This window comes from Perognathus longimembris, chromosome 6 (assembly GCF_023159225.1).
Source record: "Perognathus longimembris pacificus isolate PPM17 chromosome 6, ASM2315922v1, whole genome shotgun sequence".
NCBI lineage: Eukaryota > Metazoa > Chordata > Mammalia > Rodentia > Heteromyidae > Perognathus > Perognathus longimembris.
The window spans coordinates 11,018,262-11,034,351 of record NC_063166.1 but is presented as its reverse complement, the minus strand read 5'-3'; the positions used below and the strand labels follow the sequence as shown (position 1 = coordinate 11,034,351).

Here is a 16,090-nt window from a genome sequence, read left to right as displayed (position 1 = left end):
GGGGCAATGAGAGGCTGAAAATTCAGATTTTTAACCAAATGTTTGGTCTAGATTTGGGGACAAAATTCGGGGGTAGGAGGCAGACTTGGTAGCTCAGCTAGAAAGAAAAAGAGTGAGGAGGAAAACAGGTTAGGGAGATGCAGAAAGCACGGGGCGAAGGCGATTCTGTTTTCCTCATGCAATCAGGGCTTTCCTAGCTTTACTACTGAACTCTCGCCGGGGCTCCATCTTGCTAGGGAGGTGGCCGGGTAAACAGAGGCCGGGCCAGGCCCTGCGGGGCTGGGGGCAGGCGGGGCGGCCCTCCGGGCAGGGGACAAGAATCCACTCCCGCCTGCCCCTTCCCACGGCGGTCCCCAGGCCCGACCGGCCTCCGGAGGCGGGGCGGGGGCCGGCCCCGCGGGTGGGCTTCGTGGCGGGAAATCGGTGAGAGGTTCCCCGGGACCCCGTGCTCCGGTTCCAGCCGGCTCACGAACAACAAGGTCGGTGACCTTGCGGGCCCGGCCCCGCCGCTTCGGTAAACGTCCCGGCCTAACCGCCCACTGCGGCGAGGCAATCAATGAATCCACCCGGATCCTCTCGGCAGCCGGCGGCTCTAGTATTCGGGAGTAAAGACGACCGTGGGATTTAGGAAACTGCAGCCCACGCGGACCAGAGAGAGAGAGAGAGAGAGAGAAGGGTTTGTGGGTGACTACTGAGGGGGTCGACGCCCAGGGAACAGCCGAGAAAGCCCAGCCCCGGCCTCAGCCCCCCAGGCGACGAGCTCGCGCTCGCACACGGCTCCGCCCACCTGACGGAACGGCTGGGAGCGCGCTCCCAGCAACCGCGACTCTCGCAGCGTTTGTAGCCGCCTGACGTCACGGAATCTACGCCCTCTCATTGGGCGAAACCCTCCCACCACGTGATCGGCGGGATCCAGTATAAATAGGGGCGAGGGGGAAGGCGGTGGTCCGCCATTTCGTGGACGCCGGAGAAGTGTGCGCATCTGCTCGTGGTGGCTTAGCTGAAGAAGTTCGGTGGAAAGCAGTCCGGGTGTGTGGGTTTGAGCCTCCGAGTCTCTACTCCACGATCTCGGTAAGCGACCAGCCGCGCGGGATGAGGGAAGCGGCCCTTGAGCCGATATCGAGCCGGAGCCACGCTCCTCGGCGGCGCCTGACTGAGACAAAGGCGCCGCCGCCATTTTGTGACGTTCGGCGCGGGGCGGTGGCGGGGGCCCCCGGACCTTCCGGAGGAGGTTTCCGGGCCTTGGGTGCGGGTGTTGACTGCCCCCACGGGTGAGGGTGTCGGCGTGAGGGATTCCCCGAGATTTGGGGTGCCGAGGGGGGGGTCCGTAATTGAAATACTTCAGGTCGCGGCCTTCCCGTTTTATGGCGCCTTTTTTTTTTTTGAGGGAAATTCCTCCTTTTGGGGAGCACGTTCTCAAGATTTTTCAAATTTTAAGTCACCGACTTAAGCCTGGATCTTCCAGCCCGTACCGAACGGACTCCAGACTTCATACGTGCTTTTTATTTTGTAAATGTTACTTTGGGCTTTTTTTAAAAGAAAATACTTTACAGTCGGCACCAAACGTTTCCTTTAATGTAAACGCGCCTTCCTGGAAGTCGAGTGGAGGGGCGGTGAGGGCGCCTTCCCACTAACAGGCCTGGAAGGGGGCGCGGAAGGGTTTTATTAAAAAAATGAATTTTTACGAATGACTAGGTCCGGACTGACGCCGCGGGCCCAGGGTGGGGTCGGGACCAATCGGATGTGTCTGGACTGGAATTTTTTTTTCCAAACTAGGTTCAGTAGAAAGGGAATAACTAATAGCCTTGTCTTGCCTTTTGTGAATAAGTTGATTGGATTTGTTACCCAAGGATTAAATAGGCTTATCAACAAGTGGCCTCGAAGTGTAGCAAATTCTTGCAGTGCACATTCTCTTCTTTGGAGATGGGGAGGTTTTGCTCTAGTAGGGCATGCGGGGGTTACGGGTGGCATCCCCTCCCCTGGTGCAGAGGTGAGGTGTTAGACACCCTTAACGGTACATCCTTTTGGGGGCCCCCGAAGTTAGACGCTGGTCCACTTTGCAACCACTTCAAGTTCTCTCTGGCCTCTCCTTCAGCTCCAATCTCTGGCCACTTTTGTTTTCCCGCATTTACCTGTTGGATGATTCGGGTGTAACTTGGCATGCTTTTGAGGTATTTTTCCCACTTGTAGCCTTTGAGTTATATTGGCTTTGGTTGGAATATGACGTTTGTTTGGCTTACCAGTTTGCTGGGGGGAGGGCAACAGTGAAGAAGTGTTAGCACAGTTTACCTTTTTTTGCATGCCCCTCCCCGGGCTTGAACTCAGCTGGGACCCTGCCCCCTGAGCTTTTTGTGCCCAAGGCTCATGCTGTCATATCACCATTTCCAGCTTTTTTGCAGTTAGACTTTGCTGCTATGTATGGCTGACTCTGAACTGCCATCCTCATAGCTCAGCCTCTGGAGTAGATAGGATTACAGGCCTGAGCCTCGGAAGCTTAGCTAGTTTTACTACCTCCCCAACCCTTACCTGGGAATCAAACCTAGCCCTTGGTGTTCATTAGGTGACTCTGCTGCCACTGTGCTGCATCCTTTTCTGAGTTGTCTTGCTTTATTTCCTTGCCTGAGGAATTTTTACTGCCTAAGAACCCCTTTGATCTGGTGTTAAAATGCTCTTCCTGGTAGAAGAAACATTCTCTGGTATTAAACTTATATTTTTTAGCCATATTCGAGTTGGCTCTTTATTTGGAGGACAGGACAAAAAAATCACCTGGTCACATTAATTTGAAGGTAAACTGGCTCCATGCGTTTTACCTTGTATGCGAGAAAAGTAAAAGGAACTGGCTGTCCTGTTTTTTTTTTTTCCATGCTGGTTTTATTTTGTGCCAGTTCTGGGCACTGTCCCTGAGTTTCTCCTGCTCAAGGTTAGCACTCTACCACTGGAGCCGCAGCTCCACTTCCTGCTCTTTGGTAGTTTATTGGTGATTTGAGTTTTTAGTTTTAACTGGTTTTCCTGCCCTAGCTGGCTTCAAACCTTGATCTTCAGATCTCAGCTTCCCAAATAGAATTACAGGCCGGAGCCACCAGTTCCCTTCTTGGTATTTCTGGTGTTTGTTCCTGGCAGCTTGTTTTCTGTGGGTTATAGCAACTTTTCTAGATGCTTTGAGGGGCAAATGAATTAACAAGTTTAAATTCATCAGAGCACATTATTTGATAATTGAACCTTAATTCCTAGGAGGGCTTTTTTTCTTTTCTGCCAGTCCTGGGGCTTGACCTCAGGGCCTGAGTACTGTCTCTGATTTCTTTTTTTCAAGGCTAGCACTCTACTTCTTGAGCTTCTTCCTTTTTCTGTCCAGGGCTTGATGTGTGCTAGGCATGAACTCTTAGCACTTAGCCACATTCCCAGCCACTTTGAAGTCATTTTTTTCTTGTTAATTTACTGCTTTCTTGGAGGTTGCATACTTTAGAGTATTGCTATAGTTTTTGTTTTGGCATTTTGTAATTGTTCCCTTTTAACTAGATCATTTGCATAAATTAATGGTTTGTTTTGGTCTTTTGTTACAGAAATGCATCGTGATTCCTGTCCTTTGGACTGTAAGGTTTATGTAGGCAATCTCGGAAACAATGGCAACAAGACTGAATTGGAACGAGCTTTTGGCTATTATGGGCCACTCCGAAGTGTGTGGGTTGCTAGAAACCCTCCCGGCTTTGCATTTGTTGAATTTGAGGATCCCCGAGATGCAGCTGATGCTGTTCGAGAGCTAGATGGAAGGTAATTTAAGCAACACTAAGTAAATTTTTAATAAAAGTCATAAGCTTTCGGAAGTAGGGAATTCTTTTCTTTTTCTATTTTTTTTTTTTTTTTGGCCAGTCCTGGAGCTTGGACTCAGGGCCTGAGCACTGTCCCTTGGCTTCATTTTGCTCAAGGCTAGCACTGTTACTTGAGCCATAGCGCCACTTCTGGCCACTTTCTATATATGTGGTGCTGGGGAATTGAACCAAGGGCTTCCACTAGGCCATATTCCCAGCCCTTGGGGAATTCTTTATGAACTAAAAATGTTGGTTCCCAATGATAGGTGACTTGTGTTCTCTGTATGTTTGAAATATTTTAGCTCAAATGTGAGTTGGTTCTTTGTCTTACAGCTAGCTGATAGTAACACCTGACTATGACAGGAATAGATTTTGACCTCACCTCTTAACCTATTTGAAAAGCATTGAATTCTTGATATCAGGGAAAAAGGTTAATCCTAAAAATCCAAGAGATGAGAATCCCAGGGACTTTTCTGCTAGGCTGGCTTTGATCTGCCATCCTCAGATCTCAGCCTCCTGAGTGGCTAAGGATACAGGCCTGAGCCACCACTGCTTGGCAGTGAGTAGCAAAGTTTTCTAGGGCCCACCTCTTCCAAGCAACTGTCCAAATATATTTGACTTGCCTAAAGAGTAATGGATGGCTATGTACAAATAATGGGGAGGCATAACTACGTCATATTTTCCTATATCTGGGCTATAATTCCTTACATGATGATGTGTTAGGGAGTGGTATAAAAGGGCCAAAATGGTTGTCTTAGAGCTCTGTTAGGGATGCAGGAGAGAGACTGATAGTTGAGCATAATAAGTAACTGAAAATGCTAGGGCATAGTTCCAAAGAAAGTCAAAAGTGTCAGGTTTTTTTTTTTTAAGGTAAATTCAGAGGTTCTTGACACTTCATTTAATTACACTGGTTCTAACATGTTAAAATTTTTAAAAATGGGTTTTTATGAATTATTTGTCAAAATCCCTTATGACTTCTGTTTAGTTTGACATTGGACCAATATCAACCACTTTGTTTTCGAAAAGAAGAAAAGGGAAGTGATTCTGTGGCTCAGAGTGGTAGAGCCCTAGCCTTGAGTGAAAGAGCTCCCAAACAGCTCACAGGCCTTGAATTCAAGCCCCATGACCAACAAATAAAAAACTTAAATTTTGCTGGGTGCAGGTGGCTTGTGCTAGCTACTCAAGAGGCTGAGGTCTGAGGACCATTGTTAAAAACCAGCCTGGTCAGGAGAGTCTATGCAACTATCCAGTTAACCACCACAAAACCAGAAGTGGCGTTGTGGTAAGAGTGTTGCCCTAGCCTTGAGCAAAAGAGCTCAGGGACAGTGCCCAGGCCCCGAGTTCAAGCCACACAACCAACACACAAAAAAAGAGCCAGTTAAAGTTTTGGTATTAAAAGGTCTGCAGAAATGCAGAAGAGTTCTTCTTGTTTTAATATACATCTCCATTTGTCCCCATAGAACACTGTGTGGCTGCCGTGTAAGAGTGGAACTGTCGAATGGTGAGAAGAGAAGCCGAAACCGTGGCCCACCTCCTTCTTGGGGTCGTCGCCCTCGAGATGATTATCGAAGGAGGAGTCCTCCACCTCGCCGCAGGTACTTGAGAGAGAGCACGTTTTAGAGGTATTGGTGTAATGGAGTAGCTAGTAGGAGCAGGTATTTCTTCTAAAGTTTGCTGGTGGGTTTGAAGGCTCGGAGGTTTCTACGAAACATTGGCTGGGTGTAGTTTGGGGTATGTGAGTTGTGCTGAGTGTTGGCTTGTGTCTGTAGGTACTTTTCATGTTGGTAGTGAGTAACTTCTGTCTTGGATCTATCTTCTAGTTCATCTTCCAGTTGCATCTTTCTAATTCTTCCCTTATACTTCAGTTTAGGCCTTTTTCCATTTCTTGACTCCATAATGACAAACATGACATTCAACTCTAGCTCTTCACAAAAAAAAATGTGTTTTCTACTAGCACAATTATAGTATTGACTAAACAGGCAGCTGTTTTAATGTTACAACTGGTAAAGTACAAATCATTCTAAACTTAAGTCACTGACCAATAAAGGGGGCTAAACCAGTATAAACCCAGTCATCGGTTCTTGGATCCCACATAGGAGAGAATTCAGTTTTTTGTTTTTTTTTGTAATTGCGAATGGCATCATTCTTGGACCAGACAGTATTGTCTGGATGCTGACTCCTCATCTCCAACTGCCAAAATGATTTCTGTAGGACTAAATTGCCTCTTACAGGTGAGTGAGGTCCTTTTAGGAGATAGGAGGCCACAATCTTGCCCCTTTTGCTATTTTGAAAAACAACAACACACTGTTGCCCATCATAATAAAGAGTATTTGTTAGCTAATAGATGGTTGTACTGATGGCTTGTTTTTCATTTTTTTTTGTGCTTTTTGGTCCATCTATTAATAAAAATGAACCCCGTTACAGAGTCACCATCATGTCTCTTCTCACCACCCTCTGAATCTGCATTAGCCAGTCAACTAGCCCTTTCAGCGTCATGTGACCAGCGCGCCCCATTCAGCTTGGCTGGTGTCGTTTCACATGACCCAGGCTGGCCAGTCGTCAGGTTGCACCGCCCTTTGGTTCCCGAGCATGCTGTTTTCTCTCAGCCTTCTCTCCAACCTTAACCAAATCGGCAGCAGCCACCTCGACCGCCCACACATTCCTGGCCAATCAGCTCAGCTGTTTATTTACCAAATGTCTTCACAACAACTACAGCAGCAGCCTTCGGCTAACAAAAAAGCAGGAAAAATCCACAACACCCCCTTCGCCAACCAACTAAATCCAACGCAACATCTGGCAAAACCTTTTCAGCAAATTCTTCCTGGCCGTCAGTCCGGCAGCCTCACCTCACCATTTCTAGCTTGTTGAAACCCAAAACTAGTAAGTTTTTCCTGCTTATACAGTTTACTGCTGGTTAAAATAAGGAGTAAGCGGCTTAAAGTAATTCTTTTTCTGGATCAAAGGCTGGCTGTGCATAATTGAATGGTAACGTACATATATATTGCTTGAAAAACTTTTAAGGGTGATAGGGAACTCATAATGTAACTAGACCTTCAAGTGGAACTTATTTGCATGTGTGAGATGCCAAACTAAAAAATTTAATCTCTAACAGATTTTAGCTTTTCTTCCTAGCAAAAATTGGTTGAATCCTATCACCTTTAAATGGTTTTACTAACAGTTTTCAAATTTTTTTTTAAATTTTGGGGGTGAAGTGTGGGCCAAGCTAAGGTGATTTTGATAAGCCTAAACACACTCTTAAAATGTGACGATCACAGATGCAGTTCTAATGTAGCACTAAATGGCATCAGTATTTACACCTACCGCGTTTTCACGAAATGACACTATCCACCTGGTACCTAAGTCTTGTTATGGACTTAGAGGTTTGCATGGGTTCCAAATACTGGTTTATGGTACTGTTTTTGGAACTACTTGTGGGACATTTTGGTGTGGTGTTTGGGTAGTGGAGTTAGTTTGACATGAAGTTTTGCATTGGACAGATCTGCTGTGAAGCATTCTTTGTTAAAATGAATCCATGGTTGGAATATCTGCTTTTCACTTGAGCTTTTTGTTCCTTAATCCTTCTGTGCCTTTTTTCTTTTCTTTTTTTTATTTTTGGACGATGAGTGCCAGTTCTTCCGGCACGTTCACTGGGCCCAACAGTGAGATTGAAAAGTTGGGAAATGCCTCACGCCACAAATACTAGTTGACTATTAGCCTAATTTTCATGTTTCTGCTTTTAGATCTCCAAGAAGGAGAAGCTTCTCTCGCAGCCGAAGCAGGTAAATCCACATTTCTGAGTCATATTCTCAGCTATGGCAGTGGGAGCCAACTTCCAGAAGATTCAGTAATAGGAAGGAAAATCCAAAATTAATTAGGGTTAAATTGTTGGGATGAACAAGATTTGAATTTTCAAGGACTAGGCAGATATTTCTTCTAGGTATAGTTGCCATAACAGTTGCTCTAACATTTTTCTTCTTGGTTCAGGTCCCTTTCTAGAGATAGGAGAAGAGAGAGATCACTGTCTCGCGAGAGAAATCACAAGCCGTCCCGATCTTTCTCTAGGTCTCGTAGGTAAGATCTTAAATGGCTTGGGTCACTTTTAAAGATACTCATAAAACATATACTGGTAATGCTACTACTGAATGTCACCAAGGTACAGATGTAAAAACTTTATTTTCTTTTCCCTAGCCGATCTAGGTCGAATGAAAGGAAATAGAAGAACAGTTTGCAAGAGAAGTGGTGTACAGGAAATAACTTCAGTTGACAGGAGTATGTACAGAAAATTCAAGTTTTGTTTGAGACTTCATAAGCTTGGTGCATTTTTAAGATGTTTTAGCTGTTCAAATTTGTTTGTCTTTTGGAACAGTGACACAGCGATGTAATTCTCTATGGTTTGAAATGGATCATATGAGGCATGTAATACCAAGAATTGTTACTTTACAATGTTCCCTTAAGCAAGATTGAATTTGCATTGAATCTCTAGTCTTACATGTAGGACTGAAATAAAAACCTCTAAATCTTGCCCAGCCAAAGTGTGATGTGCTAATATTATAGAAACAAAACTTCAGAAGTGGAACTGAGATGCACTTTCACTCATAGCTGGGATACAGTATGCAGCTGTAGATGAATATGCAGTCTTTACAAGTGGCTGTGCCCACAGACAGGCCAACAGGTAAAGATAAAAGCTGCGCCATTAAACCAGATGAGAAGTTTCTCTAAAATCCAGCTGGTCTTCACCCTGGGCATAGGTTGCCTTGGTTTGAAACCTGATGAGAAAGTTTACCTTTAAAGTGTCTTATGTGATTGCTATATATGAATACATAGCTGTTTGTAACATTCTTTATTTGGAAATTTGAGATTTCAAAATACCAATGTCCTGCCAGTTTAAGGGTACATTGTAGAGCTGAACTTTTGAGTTACTGTGCAACATTTTTTTTCATGCTGTCATTTGTAATATGTTTTGTGAGAATTCCTTGGGATTAAAGTTTTGGTTACAAATTGTTGTTTAACTTGAAAGCCTGTTTTTCCTTGCAAACTCAAATCTGTGAGCTTAGTACCAAGTCCAGGTATAACATTCCTATTGGAAGCCATACTTATATTTTCTTGTAAAGTGCTTTTGGATTAATAAAATATTAGCATAATTGTGTAATAGTTGAACCCACTGTTAACCATTGTTCTGGTCCCACGGGAAGCAGTTGGTCACGTAGTTCTTTATAAGAAACACAACTGAGGCACTGGAGAGTATAGTGTATAGTCTTGAAGTTAAGGGGAAATTTTGGTTGTTACCTGAGTGATGTTAGTTACTCTTAGGAGTCGAGGCCAAAGCCAGTTCAGGGTCCATGATCTTAAAGTAAGTAGCAGCCTCTGGTATATTGTAATCCAAATTACATTGTCCATTTTAAAAAATGGCCTTTCTCTTTAGCATGTCCACAAAGGTTTGAAGATTGTTTCCATTTTATAATTTGAGGTGTTGCATGGGAATTCCACACATCCAGTATGATGTAAAATTCACAATATGGTTCAAATGTAACTGCACAATTCATTATGGAGGCATGCATAACCTTCCTCTTCAAATCTGGAGGAGTTGTGATTTCACATTTTTTTGTGCAATTAGATTAAATCATAATGCAACAGTCTTGTGGCTTAGTTTCCTTAAATGTACTCTTTCAAGGTAGTTTTGGCTTATGCTGTACTGACTTTAAAAGATGAAAGATGGGTCACTGCACTGAGTTCAGTCTAGAGTGTATTAGTATGTAGGTTCACAAGAAAGGAAGAAATGGGGCCTTCGAAAATGTACATATTCGGGCTGGGAATATGGCCTAGTGGCAAAGCGTGCTTGCCTTGTATACATGAAGCCCTGGGTTCAATTCCCTAGCACCACATATACAGAAAATGGCCAGAAGTGGCGCTGTGGCTCAAATGGCAGAGTGCTAGCCTTGAGCAAGAAGAAGCCAGGGACAGTGCTCAGGCCTTGAGTCCAAGGCCCAGGACTGGCAAAAAAAAATTTAAAAATCTACATATTCAAGATAGGTATTTTGTAACACATCTTCCCTCTGGCCTTTTTTATCAATTACACTGCTGCTAAATGCACATTCACTTGAGACTTTGATAGTATACTGCTTGGAAGTGTTAATATAGGAAGGAAATTGGGGGCATTGACTACAGAAGTAATCACACTGGAAGCTGACTCAATCATCCCGAGTGGGTTTTAGTCACCTAGTTTGATTTTTTTCTAACCAGAAGCACTAGCAAAATTACCACTTGGGCATAGAAAATCATCTGGAGTTTAGTTTTTTAGCTTGATCTTAGATAAAAACTTGAAAAAATGTCGGTCAGAAAAACTATCTGCACACCCCCTTCACTTAGGCACAATTTCTCAGATGTTCACAAGGGTCCATGTCAATGATGTTTCCACCCTCCTGGACTGTATATCCTCTGGGAGGTCCTGGCTACTTGTTTGCTGCTGTGGTCCTGGGCCTTGAGCTCAGTGTCAGCTTTTCCCACCCCCTCCCTGATTCTGGGCCTGGGTGTTGTCCCTAAGCTCTTTGCTAACTGCTAGTACTATATCTTGAACCTACAGCACCACTTCCAGTTTTTTTCTGTGATTAGTTGGAGCTAAGTCTCATTTTTACTGTCTATGCTGGTTTTGAACATTATATATCTCAATCTCCTGAGTAGGTAGTACAGGCTGAGCCACCAGTGCCCTTCCTGAACTGGCTTTGAGCCACTTCTGAGTAGGGAGGACTTGAGATGTCATACTACTGCCTGGCCTCACTCCCAACCTTTTAGCTGATTTAAATAGTGGTACTCAGATTCTTAGGGGTTTATGTTTCTCAGGTTTTTATTTGCTGATAAAGTCCAAGATGAACAAAGCTGGGGATAAGTTGCTTTCACTTTTAGTGGGAGTTGGGCAGAACAAGAATACTGTTTATTGAGCTGAAGTTTGTTACTTGAGTTAAGTTGGTTTTTCTTTTGGTCAGTTGTAGGGCTTGAATTTGGCCTGGGTGGTGTCCCTGAGCTCTTCAGCTCAAGGCTAACACTACCACTTGAGCCACAGCACCACTTTTGGTTTTCTGGTGATTAATTCGACATAAGAGCCTAGGACTTGGCTGCCTGGGCTTGCTTTGAACCGTGATCTTCAGCCCTGTCTCCTGAGTAGCTAGAATTACAGATGTGTGCACCAGTGCTGGACTGAATTAAGTTTTTAGATGAAAGCAGTGAGGTAGGTATTCAATGACAGTATCTTAAAAATTGAGAAGTCACTCGGGCAGGAGAGTCTGAGACTTGTCTCCAATTAACCACTAGAGAATTGGTAGTGGTGCTGTGGCTGTAGTGGTAGAGTGCTATCCTTGAGTGGAAAAGGCTGAGAGCACAGAGGCCTTGAGTTCAAGCTTCACCACTGGCCAAAAACATCAAGCGCCCATTTGTATGTTAAACACTGGCCCACATGGCAAATTCCAAGATAGACGCATTTGGAGAGCAAGCTGCAGGGACAGGCTGTTCACCAGGAAAGAAATTGGTGTAGCTGGGCTCAGGGCTGGCCATTAACTGCTCTAGAGGCTAAGATCTGAGTTGGAGTGCGGCTTAGGGTAAGTGCTTACCTAGCATGCATGAAGCCCTGGGTTTGATTCCTCAGTACCACATAAACAGGTAAGGCTGGACATGGTGCTGTGGCTCAAGTGGTAGATGCCAGCCTTGAGCAAAAAGAAGCTCAGGGACAGTGCCCAAGCCCTGGGACTGGCAAACAAAGCCAGCCCAGGCCAGGAAGGTCTGAAACTTCAATTAGCAAAAAGCTCTTAAGTAGAGCTGTGGCTCAAAGTGGTAAAAAGCCAGCCTTGAGCAAAAAACCTGGGTCCTGAGTTCAAGCTCTGTTCTAGCACACAGAATAGTTTGACTCAAATTCCAGTTTTGACCATTGTTGACATCTAGATGAGGATAGTGGACGTGTTGCAGGACTTCGCACTACAGAAGATTTGGAATCTGGCTGATGATCCTTAGTTGAGGGGTTTAAAGTACTTCGTGCTAACAGCCAGAGTGAAATGAGTCAGATGGCAAGGGGTAAGGGAACCTTTAGGCATCATCTCCCTCTGATAGCTCAGGCTAGCCCAAACAAGATCCTGCTGCCTCCACCTCAACACCTTCCACCAACTGTCCAGCAGCTGCTAGGACCTGAAAGAAGACAACGCCGGAACTTTGCTCAGGTGATGCTTGATTCTTTTTTTTTTTTTTGCCAGGCCTGGGCCTTGGACTCAGGGCCTGAGCACTGTCCCTGGCTTCTTTTTGCTCAAGGCTAGCATTCTACCACTTGAGCCACAGCGCCACTTCTGGCCGTTTTCTGTATAGGTGGTGCTGGGGAATCAAACCCAGGGCTCCATGTATAAGAGGCAAGCACTCTTGCCACTAGGCCATATCCCCAGCCCCATGATGCTTGATTCTTAATGGAGGTAGGGAAGATGCTTGGGGCGGGGGGGGGGGGGGGGGCAAGAATGTGGCCTAGTGGCAGAGTGCTCGCCTCACATGAAGCCCTGGGTTCCTCAGCACCACACAGAAAAAGCCAAAAGTGGCCCTGTGGCTCAAGTGGTAGAGTGCTAGCCTTGAGCAAAAAGAAGCCAGAGACAGTGCCCAGGCCCTGAGTTCAAGCCCCAGGACTGGCAAAAAAAAGAAAAGCTCAGCTCTTGTCTACCAGGACTGCTGCCTGAGCTGGAAGTGACAGCAGTGGACAGGGAAGTTGTTGAGAAGAGTAGGCAGACTCGGCAAGGCTCTCTACTGTCCCAAATTTGCAGCCCCGTAGTGGCGAAGACCCAGGGCCTAGGGGCTGGGAGCTGGAAGGAGTCCACAATCTTGTAGCTTTAGAGATGAGAAGATCCATCTGTACAGGAACAATTGGTCTCCCATCAGGTACACTGCCATGCCATAGGCACTGGAGTAATGGCTTAAACTGGGTGCAATGGTAGTGAGGTTTGTAGTTCTAGCTGCTAGGCTGAGGCAGAAGGATCACCTGAACCTGCAAGTTCAAGACCAGCCTGGGTAGCGTAGCAAGGTAAACCTGTCTCACAATGCTATTGAGGGGAGAAAGTGATCTCAATCGTTGCGATAGTGTTGAACTTTTTTTGCCCTGGCTGGTCTACCATAACCCTTAATTAGGGAGGATTACAGGCATGAGCCACCATGCCCAATGTAACATGCTTTTCCTGCCATAATGATCCTCTTAGCCACTGTAACTGTCTTAGCCTAGTTCCCTTAGGTCTTCCTCTTGAATAGGAAACAAGTAGCATCCTTGTGCCCTTACCCTGGACGGACCCTCTGATGAGCTGTTAGTGCTCCTTAACTGCTGGCAGAGGCATCCCTCGTTTCTGTAGAGCCTGTGGCGCTGGATGAGAGACTCAATTCCCGCCACCAGATGCTTTTCACATTCACATTACAGTGCTGGGGAGAGAAAATGTACACTCTCAGGGAAGAGGAGAGAGCCAAACTGGTGTCCCGGTTGTTGTGATCAACACTGACCTGGAAGCTCAGAGAGGGAGTGGTCTTCTTTCAGATTTGGACCCATTTTGTAAAAAAAAAAAATGGTAGCCAGGCCCTGGTGGCTCACGCCAGTAAACCTAGCTACTCAGGAGGCTGAGGTCTGAAGATCATGGTTTGAATGTCTAAGACATCTCCAATAAATTACAGAAAAAGCCCGAATGGTGTTATTGCTCAAGTGATAAGTGTGCTAGCTTTGAGCAAAAGTTCAGGGACAGTGGGTAGATTCTTAGGACCACAAAATGGAGGGAGATATAGAGATTGGATGTGAGATCTAATATCCAAAGCGGTTTATAAAATAAATAGCTTGATGAAACTGTAACCCCTCTGTACATCACTTTGACAATAACTAATTATTAAAAAATAATAAATAGCTTGAGCCTGGCATCAGTTACACCTGAATCTTAGCTACCCAGGAGGCTGAGATCTGAGGATTGTGGTTTGAAATCAGCTCAGGCAGGAAAGTTCCTGAGACTCATCTCCAATTAATCACTCACCACCCCCCCCCCCCAAAAAAAAAAGGAAAATAGCCAGTAATGGAGCTGTAGCTCAAGTGGTAGAGTACCAACCTTGACCAATAAGCTCAGGGACTATGCCCAGGCCTTGAGTTCCAGCCCCAGGACCAGAAAGATAAGTTTCTGTACCTTTTAGGTACGCTAGACATCAAAATCAGATGTGTGACGCCATTCCATGTGTATCTAGAGGAAAATTTAAGAGTGGAGGGAGGCATACATCAACGCCACAGTGAAAACTAGAGCCGCTAAGCAGTCATGGAACAGTGTGACAGGAAGTCAGGAAGCAGAGGGAAATGTGGCTAGAAGATGCTCTCTCTCTCTCTCTCTCTCTCTCACACACACACACTTACATGTGTACATGCACAGCAATGAAAAATTTCAGTGAAATTCTAAGAACAATGTAGAGAGGTTGAAATAATAGAAAGTAAAGATATGAAGACCAGTAGATTTTCTATAAAGGAAAAAAGAAATGGGGGAATAGATAGAAAAAAATACGTTATAGGGAATGTTTTTGGCCATTTGACGCAATGCCTTTTTTTTTTTTTCTGCTTTGCACATGAAACAAACAGGCTGTGGAATTGGAAAAAAGGAACTCCAGTGTTTTCACAATACCCTGGCCCTGAAAACTCACAATCACTTTTCCTGTGTGATGGGGGTGAGGCGGGATGCATCTCCATTCTGAGAAGGGGAGAGAGAGCTGGATGGGAAAAGTGGAGTAGTTGGAATATGGAGTAATTATTCAATCAATACTAGATAGAGCCTTCATTTTACTTAAGCATTCCATGATGGCCTTATCCTAACCTAATTTTTATTTTTTGTCCGTCATGGGGCTTGAACTCAAGGCCTGGGAGCTGTCCCTGAGCCTCTTTGAGCTCAAGGTTAGTGTTTTACCACTTGAGCCCCAGCACCACTTCCAGATTTTGCGTGGTTAATTGGGGATAAGAGTCTCACGGGGACTTTCCTGCCTGGGTTGGCTTCGAACATCGATCCTCAATTCTCAGCCTCCTAAGTAGCTAAGTAGCCACCAGCACCCAGCCCTAAATTAGTATTTGTGCATGTATTTGCTTGTTGTCATTTACTGGGGTTTGAGCCCCAGTCATTTTGAGACAAGCTGGCTTCAATCTTATCACTCCTGCCTCAGCCTCTCTAGGAAATGTTATGCATTACCATGCCCCACAATTACAATTTATAAAGCCCCTTTTGTGTGTGCATATGCCAGTTCTGAGGCTTGAGCTCCGGCCTGGACTTTTGTGCTCAAGGCTAGTGCTTTACCACTTGAGCCACAGCTCTACTTCAGGTGTTTGTGGTGGTTAATTGGAGATGACTCTCACGAACTTTCTTGTCTGGGCTGGTTTTGAATGAGAGTCCTCATATCTTGGGCTCCTGAGTAGCTAGGGTTACAGGTGTGTAAACCATTGTGCTCTTAGCCTACAAAAAGCCAACACAGCAATTATCCAACTATCCGCTAGGAGGCAGTACTGCCCCATTGAGAAGCGTGGAGCCATATGCTTTGCCTGAGGTCATGCATCTCTAGTATGCTGGGACTCCAGCCTTTTCTACTCGGTTGACTGCAGTCATGGTAATGAGTATTCCCTGAGTGCTTTTGGACTTGCACTTTACAAAGCAGCCATCTTAGAGCTCATCCACTTGATGGGGTCCCGACCTCCCATTTTGAAACAAAGGCTAAGGCCTGAGCTGAGCTAGATGCTAATAATTTGTGTCAAGGTCATGTTGAAGAACAAATGCAGCAGGGCTGGGAATGTAGCTTAGTGGTACAGTGCTTGCCTAGCATGCGTGAAGCCCTGGATTTGATTCCTTAGCACCATGTACACACACAAAAAAAGCCAGAAGTGGCTTTGTGGCTCAATTGGTAGAGTGCTAGGCATTGAGTTTTTTTAAGAAAATGGGTGTAGACAGAAGACTGGCTATGTGGACATGCGTGAAGACAGGAGACGAAGGTCCCCTGTGAACTGACCAGTCTACACCTCTGGATTTGTTCAAGGTTTTAAATTCTAGTCCACTGACATGAGACCAGGCACTGGTGGCTCATGCCTGTTATCCTAGTTACTCAGGAAGGTGAGATCTAAGGGTCACGGTTCAAAGCCAGCCTGGGTGCAAAGTCTGAGAGACTCATTGTTAGGAAACTGAGTTACAGAAAGAGCAGAAAGCAACCTCAACAGACCAGATCAGCTGTAATGGAGAGTTGAAGCGGGATGCCACGGTGGCCTGAGGAGAGACAGGAGGTAG

The 16,090-nt window shown here is 45.3% G+C and overlaps 1 protein-coding gene across 1 annotated transcript; it reads left to right on the top strand.

Annotated features, from left to right (window-relative positions):
* Window positions 1–928: 928 nt before the first annotated feature.
* Srsf3 (serine and arginine rich splicing factor 3) lies at window positions 929–9,508 on the top strand. Its single transcript, XM_048347861.1, has 6 exons — window positions 929–1,071; window positions 3,561–3,768; window positions 5,267–5,401; window positions 7,547–7,585; window positions 7,791–7,877; window positions 7,995–9,508. Exons 2-6 carry the CDS (start codon window positions 3,563–3,565, stop codon window positions 8,020–8,022), a joined length of 495 nt encoding a protein of 164 aa, XP_048203818.1. The 5' UTR covers window positions 929–1,071; window positions 3,561–3,562; the 3' UTR covers window positions 8,023–9,508.
* Window positions 9,509–16,090: the final 6,582 nt, after the last annotated feature.